The sequence below is a fragment of the Lutra lutra genome, chromosome X (genome assembly GCF_902655055.1).
Source record: "Lutra lutra chromosome X, mLutLut1.2, whole genome shotgun sequence".
Taxonomy (NCBI): Eukaryota; Metazoa; Chordata; class Mammalia; order Carnivora; family Mustelidae; genus Lutra; species Lutra lutra.
This window is the reverse complement of record NC_062296.1, coordinates 65930245-65950895: the sequence shown is the minus strand read 5'-3', so window position 1 is coordinate 65950895 and position 20651 is coordinate 65930245. Positions and strand designations below refer to the sequence as shown.

Below are 20651 nucleotides of genomic sequence, written 5' to 3'. Positions count from 1 at the left end.
GGGAATTTTTGTTATACATTTTCAGATGTCAACATAGTCGTCTCCCTAGGTTTACAGTTTTCAACTTGAAAGAGAACTCCAAGTACCCTCTGAGAAGCTATTCCCACACCTGGAAATAGTAATTTTAACTTTGTCTTAGTTTCGAGTCATTTCCTCCAGTTACTTAGCTCCAACAGGGTTCCAAGCACTGTGCTAGGTACTGGGTAGCAAATGTTGAGGGGATCTTGGGGTGACCTCATAAGTGTCACCTCTGGAGAGGTGTTAGCCAATGCAGCAGGACCAAAAAAAAAAAAAAAAGTATATCCCAAAGGTTCTGAGTATACCCCGCCTTCTCTTTCAGCCAACTAAAGATAATTCAGATATCTTCATTTCTTCTTCCCTCCTTTGACCTCTGAGTTTTTGATCTTAGTATGGATGGGGTACTCTTTCTGGGGGGAGAGAGAGAAATCAAACATGGAGGGGGGTTGCCAAAAGGCAGATGAAAAACAGACACGTTAAAGAATCTATTGTGTCCTTTTATGACATCACTGGCTAAGGACGTATTTCTATCCTACACTCTCCCAAGGGATCTCTGTGAATCTCTTGGAACATCTGAGATGGGGCTCAAGTCCTCTTTCATTTTCTTCTTCTGGGAATATGGAAAGGCTGCATTGTCCAGCCTGCCTTGAAGTTCGGTTGCAATCATGGGATGGATTCTAGCCAATGGACTTGGAGAGAATAATCTTATGCTTCCAACAGGAAGCATGAAAGAGGGGTAGGGTTTGTTGTCCTCTCTCCCAACCCCTTTGCAGAAACCTGGAATTCCTGTGTTCTAAATGTTGACTCTACAGGATGGTGGGACCACCACCAGCCTGGGCCCCTGAAAGACTTTGAAGAGTAGTGACTATGGACTATGAACACGTAGCCCCCCTTGCACTGTGGGAGAAAAAGGATGGGTGAGAAAGGAAGATTTTGAGCAGTTTTGCTTTAGCCTAATTATCCTTTTCACAGTGGTCAAGAGAGGCAAGTAAATATTTGGGATTGTTCTGAAATTACCTTTTGGCTATTGAGTTCTGCTTTTTGAAGGCACCACGACTCTGAGCCTGAGCACCATGATTCTAGCTTTGTTAAGTGTTACCAAAGGAAAATATAGTTGTTAAAATGGGGGTATTGACAAGTACCCTGGAAGCACGGAGGTAAAAGAGGCCAAGCCTGGAAAGGCTAACTGGATGCCTGCTCTCCTAACAGCACGAAGGATTGCATAGGTCCTTTTCATAGCCTTTTCCCTACCCACGCCAACCCCACTCAGCAGAAAGACAGACAAAGCAAAGACAAAGCATAGCCCCTTGGTTAAAGGGGGAAGAAGACAACACAGGAAATTATCTACCACCTGATAAATACGCATGTGCAGCACCATGCCAGTTTGCATGGTCCTAGAACTCTCAGACTACAAGCAACTCAACATTGAAGGTTACGTGGAATTAATACTGAGTAGCAAGAAATCAGGGAACATGATCCCCAAAAAAGTACATTGTAAGGGTACAATTTAAGGCCAGGACTTCCACCTACCTGAGCTGCAGGGCTAGGGCTGGAGGCATGATCTTTGCTCCTATCCTGCCGATGAGGGTCGGGAACACACCTACAAGCTCCACCACCGTGATGTGTCGAAGATCCAGGCTACACTGTGCTTGCTTTAAAACAAAAACACAAACACAAACACAAACACAAACGCAACAACAAAGGGAGAAGTGTGAGCATGAAGAAAGACTTCCAGGTCAAACTGCAGAGTGCCAGCAACAGCAGTGTTCCGCTCTGGGTAGTTTATTTGCCTGCTCCAAACATTCTTGAAAACAGTGGAGAAATTGGGGTTCAACCAGTGGTTATAAAACCTAAATACCCTTGTAGAGAAACCACTCGGAGTTGGCTTAGCAATCAGATTTTGAAAACCTAAGCAAGTTGGCAGTCTGTGTATTTCCAGAAGGGGGTGAGACTTTGCATGACCTGAAGATCCTAGAAGGTGTCCAAACCCACCCCCCAGAGAATTCAAATTTGTTCTCAAGGACAGAAGAGTATTGCCAGAGTCCCCTTATCTGCCCTTGCTTCTCCCCCACTCCCTTGTCCCAGGCTCCTCACACCCAAACACAGTAAGAAAAGACACAGTAATCAAAGGCTTCAGTCTTCGTCTGGTGCCCTAGTTTTGACATCTGGTGACCTATTATGCCTGCTGCCCATAGGACACCCTTTGAGAGCCTGACACTAGAGGCTGGGCATAGGGGGGAGAGGGCTTGCATTTTTGGGTCCCAAGGGACCATAAAAATTGGAGACAGAGTTATTGGAGAAGTACAACTCCTATAGCACAGCAGAGAGGAAGACTGAAATACACCAGCAGTCTTTTGAGATTTTCTTTGAGAGAGAGCGCGCGCGCGAGCATGCGCACAAGTCGGTGCCGGGGTGGGGGGAGGAGCAGAGGGAGAAGGAGAAGCAGACTCCTTTGCCAAGCAGGGAGCCCGGCATGGGACTCGATCCCAGGACCTCAGGACCATGACCTGAACCTTTAGGCAGACACTGAACCGACTGAGCCCCGCCCCCCACCCAGGCACCCCTATCAGCATCCTTTCTGAGAATGGGACCTGCCTGCTTGTCCAGGAGGTTTGGCCTGAGGGGCAGGCTTCCAGATTGGCATGCGTCTAGGGGCCTCCAGAGGTGCCCTCAGGGAGTGGTGACCAGGGGATGCCATCTTTGGGCTCTAGGTCTGCCTCATTCCACCTCACTGTTATCTTCCAGAAAGGAGCTTATTTCTTTGTCTGGTAACTTGATTTTTATGGCTGCCACCAGGGAACCCATCCCTATCACCCAACTGTGGGGCTTCGGCTAGCGGTCCTCCAGGCCAGAACCAAAAGAGAGAGGGTTCCTCATTGGCTACCACCTCAGGGCACAGCAAGGGGTGCCAGACCCAGTAGCTCAGTCATATGTGAAAGAGGCCTGTGAGCTTATCAGCACAGCTGCCTCTCATTAAATACACCTCAAAGGACAGCCTGCAACCCTTCCCTTGGATGGCAGACCCCGTCCCTTCATGCTCTCCCTTGTCCACACTCCAGAGCAACAGCATCTACCAGAGGGGAGCTGTGTAAAAACTGGCGCCCTAGTTTTTAATGTCTGGTGCCTGGATTTTTGTGGCTGCCACTCACAAAATGCCCCACGATGGCCCGGCTCTGGTGGCTGGAAGGGCCTGCATTCCTGGGTCCTATGGGATGGTAACAGTCAGAGTTCCTGGCAGGCTCCCACCCCCAGGGCACTGGACAGCCAACTGAGGCACAACCCTGGTATGGCTGTGAAAGAGGCCTGTTTGTCCTGGATCTTTGGCCAAACAGGCGGACTTCAGGCTTGGCGCACATCTAGAGGCCTACAGAGATGCTCAGGGAACACTGGCCAGGGGATACCATCTTTGTTTGCTCTTGCTCTCCCTCCGACCCTGGAGGTTTTCTGGGCTATGCCCAGGCAGCACAATTCACTCACTGCCCTACCCATGATGGATCAAGACTCACAGCCACTCCTGACCAGGGAGCCTCTTTGGGCAAATCTGCGAGTTGCCATAAGTGAACCCTTCCAGCCCTGCCAAGACAGGAGCATGAGTCATGGCCCCACCGGCTGTGGAATATGGCTTCTACCCGCCTCCCTCTGACAGGGAGGATTGGTAAGAACACCAGGGTACTACCTAACCCAACCGCTCCCAAGCTGGGAGGTAGGGGGGCAGAGCTGATTACCACCAGAGTGAACACAGTAGTCCTGTTCTGACATGAACTTGAAGCTTGGCTTGACTGGAGTCAAGACCAAAAATGAAGAGCATTAGCAACCTTGCAGCTGCTGCTCCCACTGAACCCAACAGGGAAACCAAGGCACCACCCACTCATTCATCACCTGATTGCTGAGTACGGCTTCCCAACTGCCCGACCAGGGTGTCTTCCCACAGCACAAGGGATGCTGGATGGCCTATGTGACAACCCTGCTTAGAGTGGCACTTGAACAGAGGGCAGAGCCCATGACTCTTCCTGTCTGCAGAGCAAAACTGGCAGCGTCACATGTCCGTGACATTCAGTGCCTGCTCTTGCCTCATTCAGGTCCACGAACAGTGAGCTGTGCAGGCCCTGGGTTTCATCCTGCACCCTGCCCTCACCAGAGCTGGGAAGCTGTCCTAGCTCTACCTCCTGCTGAGGATAGTAGCCAGTCCTGCCTAATAAGCCTGACCTGAGAATCCAGCCCATCCTACAGTTTCACTTGGGTAAGAAAGCAAGCCAGCTGTCCTATCCAGCTCTTCTCAGTAGTGGTCCACACACCCCATTCCCCAACCACCGGCCTTAGAACTCAAACAGTTCTAAGGTCTAAATAGGTCTAAAATAGACCCTAAGAGCAGGACCCACGTGCCCAAAGACACTACCAGCAGACACAGCCAAAACACCAAAACTGAGCTGATTGCGGAGGAACTGTCTCCCCCAGAGTGAAACTGCAAAGTCTCGAAGAGAACACTTACTCGAATGTGTACAGACCAACATAAGGAATCGAGGATCATGAACAATCAGCAAAGGAAACCCATCAACGGCAGTTCCGAAGGGAACTAATAAAGCTCTAATAACTGATGCTAAAGAAATGGAAATCTATGAATGGTCAGAGAATTCAGAATAATTCTAGGTTTAGTGAACAAGAATGCATAGACAACAAAATTAGGAAAGCAATGCATGAACAAGACAAGAAGTTCAAAAGTTCAACAAAGAAAGAGCAACAATTAAAAAAAAAATAGGGACACCTGGGTGGCTCAGTTGATTAAGCATCTGCCTTTGGCTCAGGTCATGATCCCAGGGTCTTGGGATCAAGCCCCGCATCGGGCTCCCTGCTCAGTGTGGAGCCTGCTTCTCCTTCACCCTCTCCCTCTGCCATTTCCCCTGTTTGTGCTCTGTCAAATAAATAAAATCTTTTAAAAAATAAATTGAAAAAAAATCCTAGAGTTAAAGCATATAGTAACTCAACTGAGGAATTCCATACAGAAAGCATATAGTAACTCAACTTAAGAATTCCAAACAGAGCATCCAAAGCAGTCTTGGCTATGCAGAAGGGAAAAAAAAAATCAGCGACCTGGCAGATGCAGCATTTGAAACTATTCAGAGGATAAAAAAGAATAAGGAATGAAAAAGAAGGAATAAAGCCTAAAGGACTTAGGGGACAGAATGGAAAGAAACAATATTCACATTATGGGAATTCCAGAAGGAGGATAAAAGGGGAGAAAGGGGCAGAAAGTGTATTTAAAACAATAATCACTGAAAATTTCCCTAACCTGGAGAGAGAAATAGAGATCCAGATCAAAGATGCCCAGATGATCTCAAATAGGGCTATACTGAGACAAACCACAAGTAAATTGTCAAAAGTCAAAGATAGAACAAGAATTTGAGAAACAGCAAAAGAAAAGAGAGAAGTTACTTACAAGGGAAGCCCATAAGATAATTAGTGCATTTTTCAACAGAAACTTTTCAGGCCATAAGATAATGGGTTGGCATATTCAAAATATTGAAAGAAAAAGAAAACTGTCAGCCAAGCATAATATATCAGGTGAAGGGGTTCTTCAGAAACGGGGAGATTAAGATTTTCCTGATCAAACCAAAGTTGAGGGAATTCATCTCCATTAGACCTGCATGACAAGAAATGCTAAACAGAGTTCATTAAGTAGAAATAAAATAATACTTAGCTGACATCATAAAAACATAAGAAGGCAATATAAAAGTCACTTGATGGTAAAGTATATGATCAAAATTGGATGGTAAGGATGATGCTTAATTCACTTACAACTCTAGTTTTAAAGTTAAAAAATGGAGTAAAAATGACTCAAACTACAATCATCTGTTATTAGTTACACAATATAAAAACATGTGAACTAAAACATCAATAACCTAAAATGTGAAAGGGAGGAGAAGTATAAGTATAAAGCTTAGGAATTCTATTGAAGTTAAGTTGATATTGGTTTAAAATAGAGTGTTACAATTTTAAGATATTTTACTTAAGCCTCACGGTAACCACAAGGGAAAAACCTGTAGTAATTATACAAAAGAACATGATGAAGTCAAAACATATTGAAACCATAAGACATCAAACACACACACAAAAAGACAGAAGGTAAAGATATAAGAAATAATAGATCTACAAAACCATAAAGAAAACAAATAACAAAATAGAAGGTACATTCTTATCAATAATTATTTTAAATGTAAACACATTAAATTCTTCAATCAAAAGAATACGTGAATGGATTTAAAAAAAAAAAGATCTAACTACATGCTGCCTACAAGAGACTCACATTAGCCTTTAACACAGAGACTCAGAGTGTGTGGATGAAAAAGAATATTTCGAGTAAATGGGAACCACAAAAAGTAGAAGTAGCTATACTTGTATAATACAAAACACTTTAACCTAAAAATGGTAGAAAGAAACAAGGGGCACCTGGATGGCTCAGTCATTTAAGCGTCTGCCTTCAGCTCAAGTCATGATCTCAGGGTAGGGTCCTGGGATTGAGCCCCGTGTTCAGCCCCCTGCTCTGCAGTGAGTCTGCTTCTCTCTCTCCCTCTCTCCCTGTGCCCCGCCCCATACTCATATGTGCACTCTGTCTCAAATAAATAAATAAAATCTTAAAAGAGATGAAGTTCATTATGTAGTGATAAAGGGATCAATACATCCGGAAGATATAAAAAATTGAAAACATTTATGTACCCAACATCAGAGCAACTAAATACATAAAGCAAAAACAGAGCTAAAAGGACAAATAAACAGCAATAATACTTGTGGACTTTAATATCCCTCCATCAACAACGGAGAGATCATACACTCTCCAAAGATAGCCAATAAGGAAACAGCGGATTTGAACAATACTATAGACCAAATGGACCTAAATGACATACACAGAACTTTCTATTTGAGAACAGCAGAGCACACATTCTTCAAATACTCATGGAATATCTCCTAGGATAGACCATATATTAGGCCACAAAACAAGTCTTAGTTCAGTAAGAATAAAATCCTACCAAGTATCTTCCTTGCACATAATGATATAAAACTAGAAATCCGTAATGAGAGGAAAGTAGAAATGCCCAGATATACGGAAATCAAACACTTCCCTGAACAGCCACTGTATTGGAGAAGAATTCAAAGGGGATATAAAAAAAGTATCTTGAGACAAATGAAAATGAAAACACAACATATCAAAACATAAGGGATATAGCAAAAGCAGTTCTGAGAAGGAAGTTCATAGCAATAAAAGCCTATATTGGGATGCCTTGGTGGCTCAGTCATTAAGCGGCTGCCTTCAGCTCAGGTCATGATCCCAGGGTCCCGAGATCAAGGCCCACATCGGGCTCCCTGCTCAGAGGGAAGTCTACTTGTCCCTCTCCCACTCCCTCTGCTGTATTCCCTCTCTCACTCTCTGTCAACTAAATAAAATTTTTTTAAAAAGCCTGTATTAAGAAATTTCCCAAATAAACAACCTAATTTTATGCCTTAAGTAACTAGAAAAAGAAAAACAAACTGAGCCAGAAGTTAGTAGAAGGAAGGAAATAAGATTAGGGTAGGAATAAACTAAACATAGAATAGGAAAATAGGAAAAAAATTAACCAAACTAAGAGTTGTTTGTTTGAAAGATAAGCAAAATTGACATAACTAAGCTGACTAAAGAAAAAAAAAGGATCCAAATCAATAAAATTATAAATGAAAAAGGAGATGTCACAACTGATACCACAGAAATATAAAGAATCACAAGAGGCTACTATGAACACATACATGCCAAAACTGGACAACCTAGAAGAAATAGAAAACTTTTTAAAAACATACAAACTACCAATACTAAATTAAGAAAAAGTTAAAAATGTGAATAGTCTGGGATGCCTGGGAGGCTCAATTGGATAGGCATTTGCCTATGGCTTAGTTCATGATCCCAGAGTCCCGGGATTGAGCCCCATGTCGGGCTCCTGCTCAGTAGGAAGTCTGCTTCTCCCTGTGCCTCTCACCCCACTCATGCCCTTTCTCTCTCTCAAATAAATAAATAAAATCTTTAAGAAAATGTGAATCGTCTAAATACTAGTAAGGAGACTGAATCAGTAATCTAAAACCTCACAACAAAAAAATGCCCAGGACAAGATGGCTTCACTGGTGAGTTTTACCAAACAGTTAAAGAAGACTTAAAATCAATCCTTCTCAAATTCTTCCCAAAAAGTGAAAAGGAGGGAATTCTTCCAAACTCATTTTATGAAGCCACCATTACCTCAAAACCACAGCCAGAAAAGGATAAACCAACATCCCTGATGTTGATGTTGGCTCAGTCGGTAGTGTCTGACTTTTGATTTCAGCCCAGGTTGTGACCTCAGGGTCCTGGGATTGAGCCCCACATCGGGCTCTGTGCTCAGTGCAGAGTCCACTTGGTCCTCTTCCTTTGCTCCTCCCCTGGCTTGTACTCTTACTCTTTCTCTCAAATAAATAAGTAAAATTAAAAAAATAAAAAAACGAAAACAGAAAATGCTTAGGAATAAACTAACCAAGGAGGTGAAAGATCTCTACTCAGAACTATAAGGCAGTGATGTCAAAGAAAACACAATTAAGGGCGCCTGGGTGGCTCAGTGGGTTAAAGCCTCTGCCTTCAGCTCAGGTCATGATCCCAGGGTCCTGGGATCGAGCCCCACATCGGGTTCTCTGCTCGGCAGGGAGCCTGCTTCCTCCTCTCTCTGACTGTCTTTCTGCCTGCTTGTTATCTCTGTCTGTCAAATAAATAAATAAAATCTTAAAAAAAACCACAATTAAATGAAAACGTATCCTGTATTCATAAATTGAAAGAATACTGTTTAACTGTTCATACTACCAAAAGCCATCTATAGATTCAATGCAATCACTATCAAAATTGCAATGGATTTTTTTTTTTTTACAGAAGTAAAAAAAAAATTCCTAAAATTTTTATGGAACCACAGAAGAACACAAATATCCAAAGCAATCCTGAAAAGAAGAAAACAGGAATCATTACACTTCCTGATTTCAAGCTATGCTACAAAGCAGCTATAGAATCAAAAGACTGTTCTACTGGCATAAAAAGAGACACACAGATGGATGAAACAGACTTGAGAGTTCAGAAGTAAACCCAAGTATATGCAGACAACTAGTATTTGACAAGGGATGCAGGAATACTCAATGGAGAAAAGACAGTCTCTTCAATAAATGGTGCTGGGGAAATTGAATATTCACATGTAAAAAAAGGAAATTAGACCTGTATCTTATACCCACAAAAATTAACTTGGCATGATTAGAGACTTAAACATCAGACCTGAAACCATGAAATTCTTAGAAGGTAAATTAAGGAAAAAGCCCCTTGACAGGAGTCTTGGCATTGATCTGGATATAGACCTAAAGCACAAGTAACAAAACAAAATGGGACTACATCAAACTAAAAAAACTTTTGTACAGCAATAGAAACAAAAAAAAAGTGAAAAGAAAACTTAGAGAATGGGAAAAATATTTGTAAGCCATATATCTAGTAAGGGTTTACAGTCCAAAATATATAAAGAACTCTTACAGCTCAATAGCAAAACAAAACAATGGAATATTACTCAGCCATCAGAAAGGATGAATATTAACCATTTACACCACTGTGGAGAGAACTGGAGGGTATTATGCTGAGCAAAATAAGTCAATCAGAGGAAGACAATTATTGTGTGGTTTTACTCATATGTGGAATATAGAAAGAACACAGAGGATCATAGGGGAAGGGAAAGAAAACTGAATGGGAAGTCATCAGGGACAAAAACCATGAGAGACTCTTAACTCTAGGAAGCAAACTGAGGGTTGCTGGAGGGGAGGTGGGTGGGGGGGATGGAGTGTCTGGGTGATGGACATTAAGGAGGGCATGTGATGTGATGAGCATTGGGTGTTATATGTAACACTGAATAACATTCAATAAAACATTGAAGACTACATCTGAAAATTATGATCTACTATATGTTGGCTAATTGAATTTAAATAATAAAAAAATCACAAAAATTCCCACAAATAATCTAATTTAAAAATGGGAAATATCAGAATAGAAATTTCTCCAAAGATACACAAAAAGTCAACAGGCAAATGAAAAGACGCTCAAAGTCACTACTTATCGGGGAAATGCAAATCAAAACCATGAGATAGCCTCATCCTGTTAGAATGCCATCAGCAAAAAGACAAAAGATAACAAATCCTGGTAAGGATGTGGAGAAAAGGGAACCCTTGTCCACTGCTGGTGGGAATGTAAATTGGTGCTGTCATTATGGAAAATAATATGGTGGTTACCCCCCAGATTAAAAATAGAACCTTCATATGACAGCAATTCCACTTCTGGATAGTTATCCAAAGGAAACAAGAACACTCACTAGAAGAGTGTTCAGTGCAGAACTGTTTACAAGAGCCAAGATAAAGAAACAACCTCAGTGTCCATTGATGGATGAATGGATTAAGAAAATAGGAGAGGGGCGCCTGGGTGGTTCAGTGGGTTAAGCCTCTGCCTTTGGCTCAGGTCATGATCTCAGGGTCCTGGGATCAAGTCCCGCATCGGGTTCTCTGCTCAGTGGAGAGCCTGCTCCCCCCACCGCCCACCTGCCTCTCTGCCTACTTGTGATCTCTGTCAAATATATAAGTATTTTAAATAAGTATGTTAAAGAATACTTTAAAAAAAGAAAATAGGAGATACACACAATGAGATATTACTCAGCCAAAAGAGAGGAAGAGGAACAATACATTCAAAGTGCTGGGGAAAACAAACAAACAAACAAACAAAAATGAAAAAAAAAAAAAAAAAAAACAACTCCCAACCAAGAGGACTAACCAGTAAAAGTTATCATGCAGAATACAAAGAGATAAAGATTTTTACAGACAAATAAAAGTTAAAGGAATTCATCATCACTAAACCAACCTTACAAAAAACTGTGAAAGACACTTCTTTAAGCTGAAATGAAAGGGCAGTAATTCATAACAGAAAGACTCACTGGTAAAGGTAAATATATAGTAAAATTGGTGGATTGATCACATAAAGCTAGTATGAAGGTTTAAAGACAAGAGTACTAAAAATACATTAAGGGATAAACAAGATAAAAGATGTCCACTATGGGAGGAGGGGCAAAATGGTGGAGAAGTAGGAGACCCTGTTTCAACTGGTCCCCTAAAGTGAGCTAAATATCTACCAGAACCCTCTGAACACCCATGAAACCAGCCTGAGATGTAGGATTATACACTGCTGGATCTCTACAGGGGCAGAAGACGACAGTGGACAAATTAAGCATACTGGGAACTCACAGACTAATATCAGAGGATAAACAGAAGGGGGAGGGAGACACCAGAAGTGACCCACTGGAAAGTAATACCCCAATATGAAAGTACCCTGTGATTGGAGACCAGCATTGACTTGGAGTCTGGTTAAAAGCACTCACAAAGAGCAAAAGATGTTAAGGGGCAACTGGTGGAATCGGCCGGTCACGGGCCTGGGTCTAAGCCCATGGACCCAGGACAGCCACCACTGGCGACCACCCATGCCAGAGAGAGTGTGGCAGCACAGCCTCCAGTTCCTGGTCCTGGAGCCCCCAGGGTTGCACAGCCTGAGGCAGTCTGCTGGACGCTCTCTAGAACCACAGCCTTTTGCGCTCTGTGCACACTGTGCAACTGGAATCTGAACCACACTCCCCACCTGCACCTGAGAGAGCTCCATGCAGGTGCTAGCTGGCAGTCTCTAGGACTGGCCAAGGGTCGGGATGCTCCCAGCCCGGACCTGAAGGAACTCAGCTCGATCTCTGGAAGGGATCCCTTGGAGGCAGAGGCAGACGTGGGACAGCCAAGTGAATGAGCGCACCTGGCCTTGTCCTCGGACAGCAGTCCCAGAAAGGGCAGCCCCCGGAAGTGGGCTCCCTGGACCATTATCGCTCATGGTTTTGGTATGGTGGTGTAGGGACAGGCGGGCGCTTGGGCAACCCCTGAGACGGTGGCTGGGGATGTGCACTGCCTGTGGGAGTTGCACGGCTCAGTGGAGATTGCAGAAGGGGAGTCTGTGTGTTCTGGACCAACCAGAAGGGAGCCGACTGAGGCTTCTCTGAGACGGAGGTCTGGATGCAGTTTGCTTTCCTCTGAATCTCTGAAAAGCCGCAAAAAGCCACCAAAGAACAAGAACCTCCAGAGAACAAAAGCCTGAAAAACTGATTTCCACAGAGCCCAGCCCCCTGATATGGGGCAGGAGGACTCAACCCAAGCAAGAATGACTGAAAAACAACGTGGCAGGCACTGCCCCCAGAAAGCCAGCCGATAGAACGAGAGGACAACTACCATAGGGTCCCCATAAAACTGTAAAATCCCAATATCAGGAGAAAACAATATATTACGCTCCCAGTATTGCCCTAAAACATATTTCATAGATACAGCTTCTTTTAATTCATTCTCACGATTCTTGTTCTTTCTTTAACCTACCTACCATTACAACTAGAGGTTTAATACAACATATTCCATAATAACCTTTTAACGTGAACTTTTTTCATATGTATACCTGTATTTTCTTTTTCTTTTCTACTTTTTAAAATATACATATAGATATAAGCTTCAAGGTAATCTCTTTCCCTAATCAATACTACCCCTATATATAAACCAGTTTTAATTTCCCTTTATCTCTAGAAAGTTGAGTCCTTTAACAAAGATATCAAGAGACACCCAGGAAGAACCAAAATAACCTTCCTTGCCCACATCCAGGATTTATAACAACCCTCCCATCATCTTCTGTCAGTGTTTTGTGTATTTGTTTTTGTTCTGGTATTATATAAGTCTTATTTGTAGGGTTCATTTTGGTGAGTTCTTTTTTTTCTTGTCATTTGCTTTTGTCAGTCTTTTTGTCTGTTTTTGTTTATATACCTTATAAATCTTACTTTCGGGGTTCATTCTGGCTGGGTTTTCTTTTTCCCCTTTTTTTTTTTCTTTTTGGTGGCGACTTCTGATTGCTTAGAAGCATTCCCGGTTGCACCTTGCCAGGATTGTGGTTGATACATTCAGCTATACATTCCCTCAACCACCTCTCACCAAAATGACTAGGAGAAGGAACACCCAACAGAGGAAAAATTCAGAGACTGTGCCCTCTCCATCAGAACTATAGGATATGGACATAAACCAGTATGTCAGAAAGGGAATTCAGGGTTAACAATTATCCAGGCAATGGCTAGGTTGGAGAAAACCGTTAGTGAAAACATAGAATATTTAAGGGCAGAAGGGAAAGCCGACCTGGCAGAAGTTAAAAATGCTATCAAGAGATCAATTCTAATCTAAATACTCTAACAGCTAGGGTAACCGAGACAGAAGATAGAACTAGTGATCTACAGGACAAAATGGTAGAGAAAAAGGATCAGAAGGAGGCATGGAACAAACATCTTAGAAGCCATGAAAACAGAATTAGGGAAATAAATGATGCTATGAAACGTTCCAATGTCAGAATTATTGGGATCCCTGAGGGGGTGGAAAAAGAGAGAAGACTAGAAGATATAGTTGAACAAATTCTGGATGAAAATTTTCCCAATCTGGGGAAAGGAACAAGCCTTTGGTTCCTAGGGGCAAAAAGAACAGCCATCAAAATTCACAAATCTAGAAAGACCTCAAGGGACCTAATTATGAGACTCACAAATCATAGTTTTAGACAGGAGCTTCTGAGGGCTTCATAGGGGTGAGTCCTTATGTACAGAAGAAGGTCCATTAGAATAATGTCAGACTTGTCCACAGAAACCTGGCAAGACAGAAAGGGCTGGCAAGACATATTTCAGGCACTAAATGAGAAGAACATGCATCGAAGAATACTTTATCCAGCAAGGCTGACATTCAAAATGGATGGAGAGATAAAGAGCTTCTAAGACTGGCGAGGATTAAGAGTATGTGACCACCAAGCTGGCACTACAACATATATTAAGGGGGGTGCTATAAAAGAAGAAAGAACACAAGAGTGACATAGAACAGAAATTTACAGAGACAATCTATAGAAACAAGGACTTCACAGGCAACATGAGGTCAATAAAAATGTATCTTTCTATAATCACTCTCAATGTGAATGGCCTAAACGTTCCCATAAAATGGCATAGGGCTACATACTGGATAAAACAACAGGACCCATCCATATGCTGTCTACAAGAGACCCATTTGGAACCTAAAGATACATTCAGACAGAAAGTGAAGGGATGGAGAAGCATCTTTTATGCCAATGGGCGTCAAAAGAAAGCTGGGGTAGCGATTCTCATATCAAATTAGATTTTAAACTAAAGACTGTAGTCAGATAAAGAAAGATACTACCTCATTCTTAAAGGGTCTATCCACCAAGAATATCTAACAATTTTAAATATTTATGCCCCCAATATGGGAGCAGCCAACTACATAAGCAAACTGTTAATAAAAATACAGAGTCCTATTGATATGAATACATTAATAGTAGGGGAACTTAACACGCCACTCTCAGTAAGAGACAAATCATCCAAGCAGAAAACCAGTAAAGAAACAAGAACTTTGAATGACACGTTGGACCAGATGGACACAGATATATACAGAACATTACACCCTAAAACAGAAAACTCATTCTCCTCAAGGGCACATGGAACTTTCTCCAGAATAGACCACATACTGGGTCAAAAATAAGGGCTCGGGGCACCTGGGTGGCTCAGTGGGTTAAAGCCTCTGCCTTCAGCTCAGGTCATGATCCCAGGGTCCTGTGATCGAGCCCCACATCAGGCTCTCTGCTCGGCAGGGAGCCTGCTTCCTCCTCTCTCTCTCTCTGCCTGCCTCTCTGTCTACTTGTGATTTCTGTCAAATAAATAAAATCTTAAAAAAAAATAAGGGCTCAACCGATACCAAAAGATTGAGGTTATTCCCTACATATGCTCAGACCACAATGCTTTGAAACTGGAACTCAACCACAAGAAAAGGTTTGGAAGGAATTCAAACACTTGGAAGCTAAAGACCACCCTGCTTAAAAATGTTTGGATCAACCAGGAAATCAAAGAAGAACTTAAACAATTCATGGAAACCAATGAGAATGAAGACACATCAGTCCAAAACCTTTGAGATACAGCAAAGGCAGACCTAAGGGAGAAATACATAGCCATCCAAGCCTCCCTCAAAAAAATTGAAAACTCCAGAATACATCAGCTCTCTTTAAACCTTAAAGAACTTGAAAAGCAACAACAAATTAAGCCAACCCCATGCACAAGAAGGGAAATAATCAAGATTAGAGCAGAGACCAATGAGATAGAAACTAGAGATACAGTAGAACACATCAATGAAACGAGAAGCTGGTTCTTGAAAGAATCATTAAGATTGATAAACCACTCACCAAACTAATCCAAAAGAAGAGAGGACCCAAATTAATAAAATAATGAATGAAAGGGGGAGAGATCAAGACTAACACCAAGGAAATAGAAAAAAGCATCAGAAATTATTATCAACAGTTAAATGCCAATAAGTTAAGCAACCTAGAAGAAAGGTATGCATTCCTGGAAACCTATAAACTGAAATAGGAAGAAATTGACAACCTGAATAGACCAATATCTAGTAATGATATTGAAGCAGTGATCAAAAACCTCCCAAAAAAAACAAGAGCCCAGGACCTGATGGATTCCCTGGGGAATTCTACCAAACATTCAAAGAAATAAGATCTGTTCTTCTGAAGCTGTTTCAAAGAATTGAAGCAGAAGGAAAACTTTCAGACTCTTTCTATGAAGCCAGCATTACCCTGATCCCCAAACCAGGCAAAGACCCCCAACAAAAAGGAAAATTTCAGACCAATATCCCTGATAAATATGGATGCTAAGATTCTCAACACGATCCTAGCTAATAGGATCCGACATTACATTAAAAAGATTATCCCACAGTACATTAAAAAGATTATCCACCAGGACCAAGGGGATTTATCCCTGAGATGCAAGGTGGTTCAACATTCGCAAATCAATCAATGTGATAGAAGAAATCTATAAGAGAAGAGAGAAGAACCACATGGTCCTCACAATTGATGCAGAAAAAGCATTTGACAAGATATAGCATCCGTTCCTGAATAAAATGCTTCAAAGTATAGGGATAGAGGGAACATTCCTCAGCTTCATAAAATCTATCTATGAAAAACCCACAGCAAATATCATCCTCAATGGGGAAAAGCTGACAATCTTCCCTTTGAGATCAGGAACACAAGTATGGCCACTCTCACCACTGTTGTTCAACATAGTACTAGAAGTCCCAGCAACAGCAATCAGACAAAAAAAGAAATATAAAGTATTTAAATTGGCAAAGAAGTCAAACTCTCTCTTTGCAGATGACATAATACTTTATATGGAAAACCCAAAGACTTCACCCCCAAACTACTAGAACTCACACAGCAATTCAGTAATGTGGCAGGATACAAAATCAATGTACAGAAATCAGTTGATTTTTTTATACACTAACAATGAAAATAAAGAAATGGAAATTAGAGAAATCAATTCCATTTATTATAACACCAAAAATCATAAGATTCCTGGGAATAAACCTAACCAAAAAGGTAAAGGATCTCATTTGAGGAACTACAGAACACTCATGAAAGAAACTGAAGATACAAAAAGATGGGAAAACATTCCATGCTCATGGATTGGAAGAATAAACATTGCTAAAATGTCTATACTGCCTACAGCAGTCTATGCTTTCAATGCCATCCTGATCAAAATTCCACAAGCATTTTTCAAAATGTTTGCTGGAACAAACAATGCTAAAATTTGTATGGAACCAGGAGACCCTGAATTGCTAAGGGAATGTTGAAAAAGAAAAACAAAACTGGGGGCATCACATTGCCTGGTTTAAAGCTTTACTACAAAGCTATGATCACCAAGACAGCATGGTACTGGCACAAAGACACATAGACCAGTGGAACAGAGTAGAGAGCCCAGATATGGACCCACAATTCTATGGTCAACTAATCTTCGACCAAGCAGAAAAAATATCCAGTGGGAAAAAGACAGTTTCTTCAATAAATGGTGCTGGGAAAATGGGACAGCTATGTACAGAAGAATGAAACTTGACCATTCTCTTACACCATACACAAAGATAAACTCAAAATGAATAAAAGACCTCAATGTGAGGCCAGAATCTATCAAAGTCCTAGAGGAGAACATAGGCAGTAACCTCTTTGACATAGGCCACAGCAACTTCTTTCAAGACATGTCTCAAAAGGCAAAGGAAAAAAAAGTGAAAATGAACTTTTGGGATTTTATCAAGATCAAGAGCTTCTGCACAGCAAAGGAAACAGCCAATAAAACAAAGAGGCAACCCACGGAATGGGAGAAGATATTCGCAAATGACACTATGGACAAAGAGTTGATATCCAAGATCTATAAAGAACTCCTCAAACTCAACACACACAAAACAGATAATCATGTCAAAAAATGGGCAGAAGACATGAACAGACACTTCTCCAATGAAGACATACAAATGGCTAACAGACACATGAAAAAATGTTCATCATCATTAGCCATCAGGGAGATTCAAATCAAAACCACATTGAGATACCACCTTCCACCAGTTAGAATGGCCAAAATCAACAAGACAGTAAACAACATGTGTTGGAGAGGATGCGGAGAAAGGGGAACCCTCTTGCACTGTTGGTGGGAATTCAAGTTGGTGAAGCCACTTTGGAAAACAGTGTGGAGATTCCTTAAGAAATTAAATATAGAGCTACCCTATGACTCTGCAATTGCACTACTGGGTATTTACCGCAAAGATACAGAGGTAAGGAAAGAGGAAAGGAAGGGCCATCTGTACCCCAATGTTCATAGCAATGACCACAGTTGCCAAACTGTGGAAAGAGCCAAGATGCCCTTCAACAGACAAATGGATAAAGATGTGGTCCATATATATAATGGAGTTTTATGCCTCCATCAGAAAGGATGAATACCCAACTTTTCTATAAACATGGATGGGACTGGAGGAGATTATGCTGAGTGAAATAAGTCAAGCAGAGAGAGTCAATTATCATCTGGTTTCACTTACTTGTGGAGCCTAAGGAATAGCATGGAGTACATTAGGAGAAGGAAAAGTGAATTGGGGGAAATCGGAGAGGGAGATGAACCATAAGAGACTGTGAACTTTGAGAAACAAACTGAAGGTTTTAGACAGGAGGGGGATGGGGGGATGGGTGAGCCTGGTGGTGGGTATTAAGGAGGGCATGTCTTGCATGGAGCACTGGGTATGGTACATAAACAATGAATCTTGGAATACTGAAAAATAAGATAAATAAATAAATAAATAATCAGTGGTCTCAGATGCAGGAGAGCCTGAAGGCTATAGGAAACTGAGTCCCTGCCCTTAAAGGGGCAGCATAACAGAAAGCCCTGCTGAGATACAGCACAGATGCAGCAGTTTGAAAAATGTTTGGGGCATATGGAGAAAAGATCTGTTTATTCATCTCAGAGTGTATACTGGAGAGGCAGTGATCTTGGAGAGATTTCTTTAAGAACAGAAGAGCTATAGGGCCTCTTACTTGACCCCTCCAATGTAGATACATGGACACCAGCAGGACCAGTGCAGCACCAGCACTCTTCACCTATCTGGCTAGCAGTGGGCCCTGGCACCTTACTGGCACTGTACACCGCCCCCCTCCATTCTCCTCCAATACACCCTTGGCAGGAATTCATCCAAGGTTGCGCTCCAAGTGCAGCAGTGTGTAAGCAACCCCAACAGAGGCTAGCACCTTCCCCAAAGTGTCTCCTGCCCTGGGGAAAGGGGAAAAAACCACACATATCAATTCGACTTTGGCCCCAGCAGTGGACCGGGAGCAAACACCTGGTCTGAGTGCAAGAGCCACCCACCAATGAAAGCTTCTGGGGCCCAACGCACGGAAAGTACCCTTCAGTTTGGTGCTACTATACTTCTGGCCCAGCGACAACACAGGAACCAAACCCTGCTCAGAACAGGCAAACAGGTTCTGATGAACAGGATACATTGCTCTGCAGGACACCACAGGAAGAGAAGGAGATGTATCTGACTTTTTTTTTTTTTAAGATTTTAATTTATTTTATTTGACAGACAGAGATCACAAGCAGGCAGAGAGGCAGGCGGAGAGAGAGAAAGGAGGAAGCAGGCTCCCTGCCGAGCAGAGAGCCTGATGTGGGGCTCGATCCCAGAACCCTGGGATCATGACCTGAGCCGAAGGCAGAGGCTTTAACCCACTGAGCCACCCAGGCGCCCCTGTATCTGACTTTCTTAACACATAAACAGACACAGAAAGTTAGGCAAAATGAGGAGACAGAATATGTCCCAAATTAAAGAACGGGGGGGGGGTGGATCACAGCAAGAGCACTAAAATAAATGGAGATAAGTAATATATCTGATAGAGAATTTTAAGTAATGGTCATAAAGTTACTCACTGGACTTAAGAGTGGAGGACCTCAGTAAGACTCTCAACAAAGAGAAGGAAAACATTAAAAAAAAGAATCAGAGATGAGGAACTCAACTGAAATTAACAACACGCTCGATGGAATAAATAGACTAGAGGAAGCAGAAAAACAGAACAGCAACCTGGAGGACAGGGTAATAGAAAGCAATCAAGCTGAATGGTAGAGTAAAAAGAATAAAAAATGGGGGCGCCTGGGTGGCTCAGTGGGTTAAAGTCTCTGCCTTCAGCTCAGGTCATGATCCCAGGGTCCTGGGATCCAGCCCCACATCGGGCTCTCTGCTCACAGCAGGGAGCCCGCTTCCCCCTCTCTCTCTGCCTGCCTCTCTGCCTACTTGTGATCTCTGTCAAATAAATAAAATCTTTAAAAAAAAAAGAATAAAAAATGAAAATATACTAAGGAAACTCAGTGACACCATCAAGCATAATAACATTTGCATTATAGGGATTCCAGAAGAAGAAAAGGGGACAGAAAATTTGAAATAATAATAGCTGAAAACTCCCTGAATCTGCAGAAGGAAACAGAAATCCAAATCCAGGAGGCACAGAGAGCCCCCAACAAATTCAGCCCAAGGAAGTCCACACCAAGAAACACAGGAATTAAAATGGCAAAAAGCACTGATAGAGAATTTTAAAAGCATCAAGAGAAAAGAAAACCCTTACATACCAGGGAAACCCTACAAGGCTGTCAGCTGCTTTTTCAGCAGATACCTTGCAGGCCAGAAGGAAGTGGCAGGACATATTCAAAGTGCTGAAGGAGAAAAACCTAGAACCAAGGATCTCTATCCAGTGAGGCTATCATTCAGAATAGAAGGAGAGATAAAGAAGTTCCTGGACAAGCAGAGCTTAAAGGAATTCATCACCACTACACCAGTCTTTTATAAGAAATGTTACAGAGGAGTGTTGGAGTGAAAAGGAGAGACCGTAAGCAGGAATAAGGAAAGTAGGAAGCACATAAGTAGTAAATATATCTATAAAAATCAGTCAAGGGACTCACAAAATAAAAGGATGTGAAGTTTGACACCCCATACCTAAAACTGGGGTAGGGGATGGAGCAGAGTAAACCTTTAGGGCTTTTAGAATGGATTCAAACTTAAGCAAACTTCAACTTAATATGCAGAGATGTTATATATTAAACCCAGTGGTAACCACAAATAACAGAACAGTAATATATATGCAAAAAATAAGGAGAAAGGAATCCAAGGACATCACTAAA

At 42.0% G+C, this 20651-nt stretch overlaps 1 protein-coding gene across 4 annotated transcripts in view; it reads right to left on the bottom strand.

Moving 5' to 3' along the window:
- Positions 1–20651, bottom strand: part of SRPX (sushi repeat containing protein X-linked) — a 116809-nt gene that overhangs the window by 12516 nt on the left and 83642 nt on the right. For all 4 annotated transcript variants that reach the window (XM_047715697.1, XM_047715699.1, XM_047715698.1 and 1 more), the window contains one exon: positions 1549–1670. In XM_047715697.1, coding sequence (XP_047571653.1) covers positions 1549–1670 — 122 coding nt within the window. The remainder of the gene's footprint in view (positions 1–1548; positions 1671–20651) is intronic.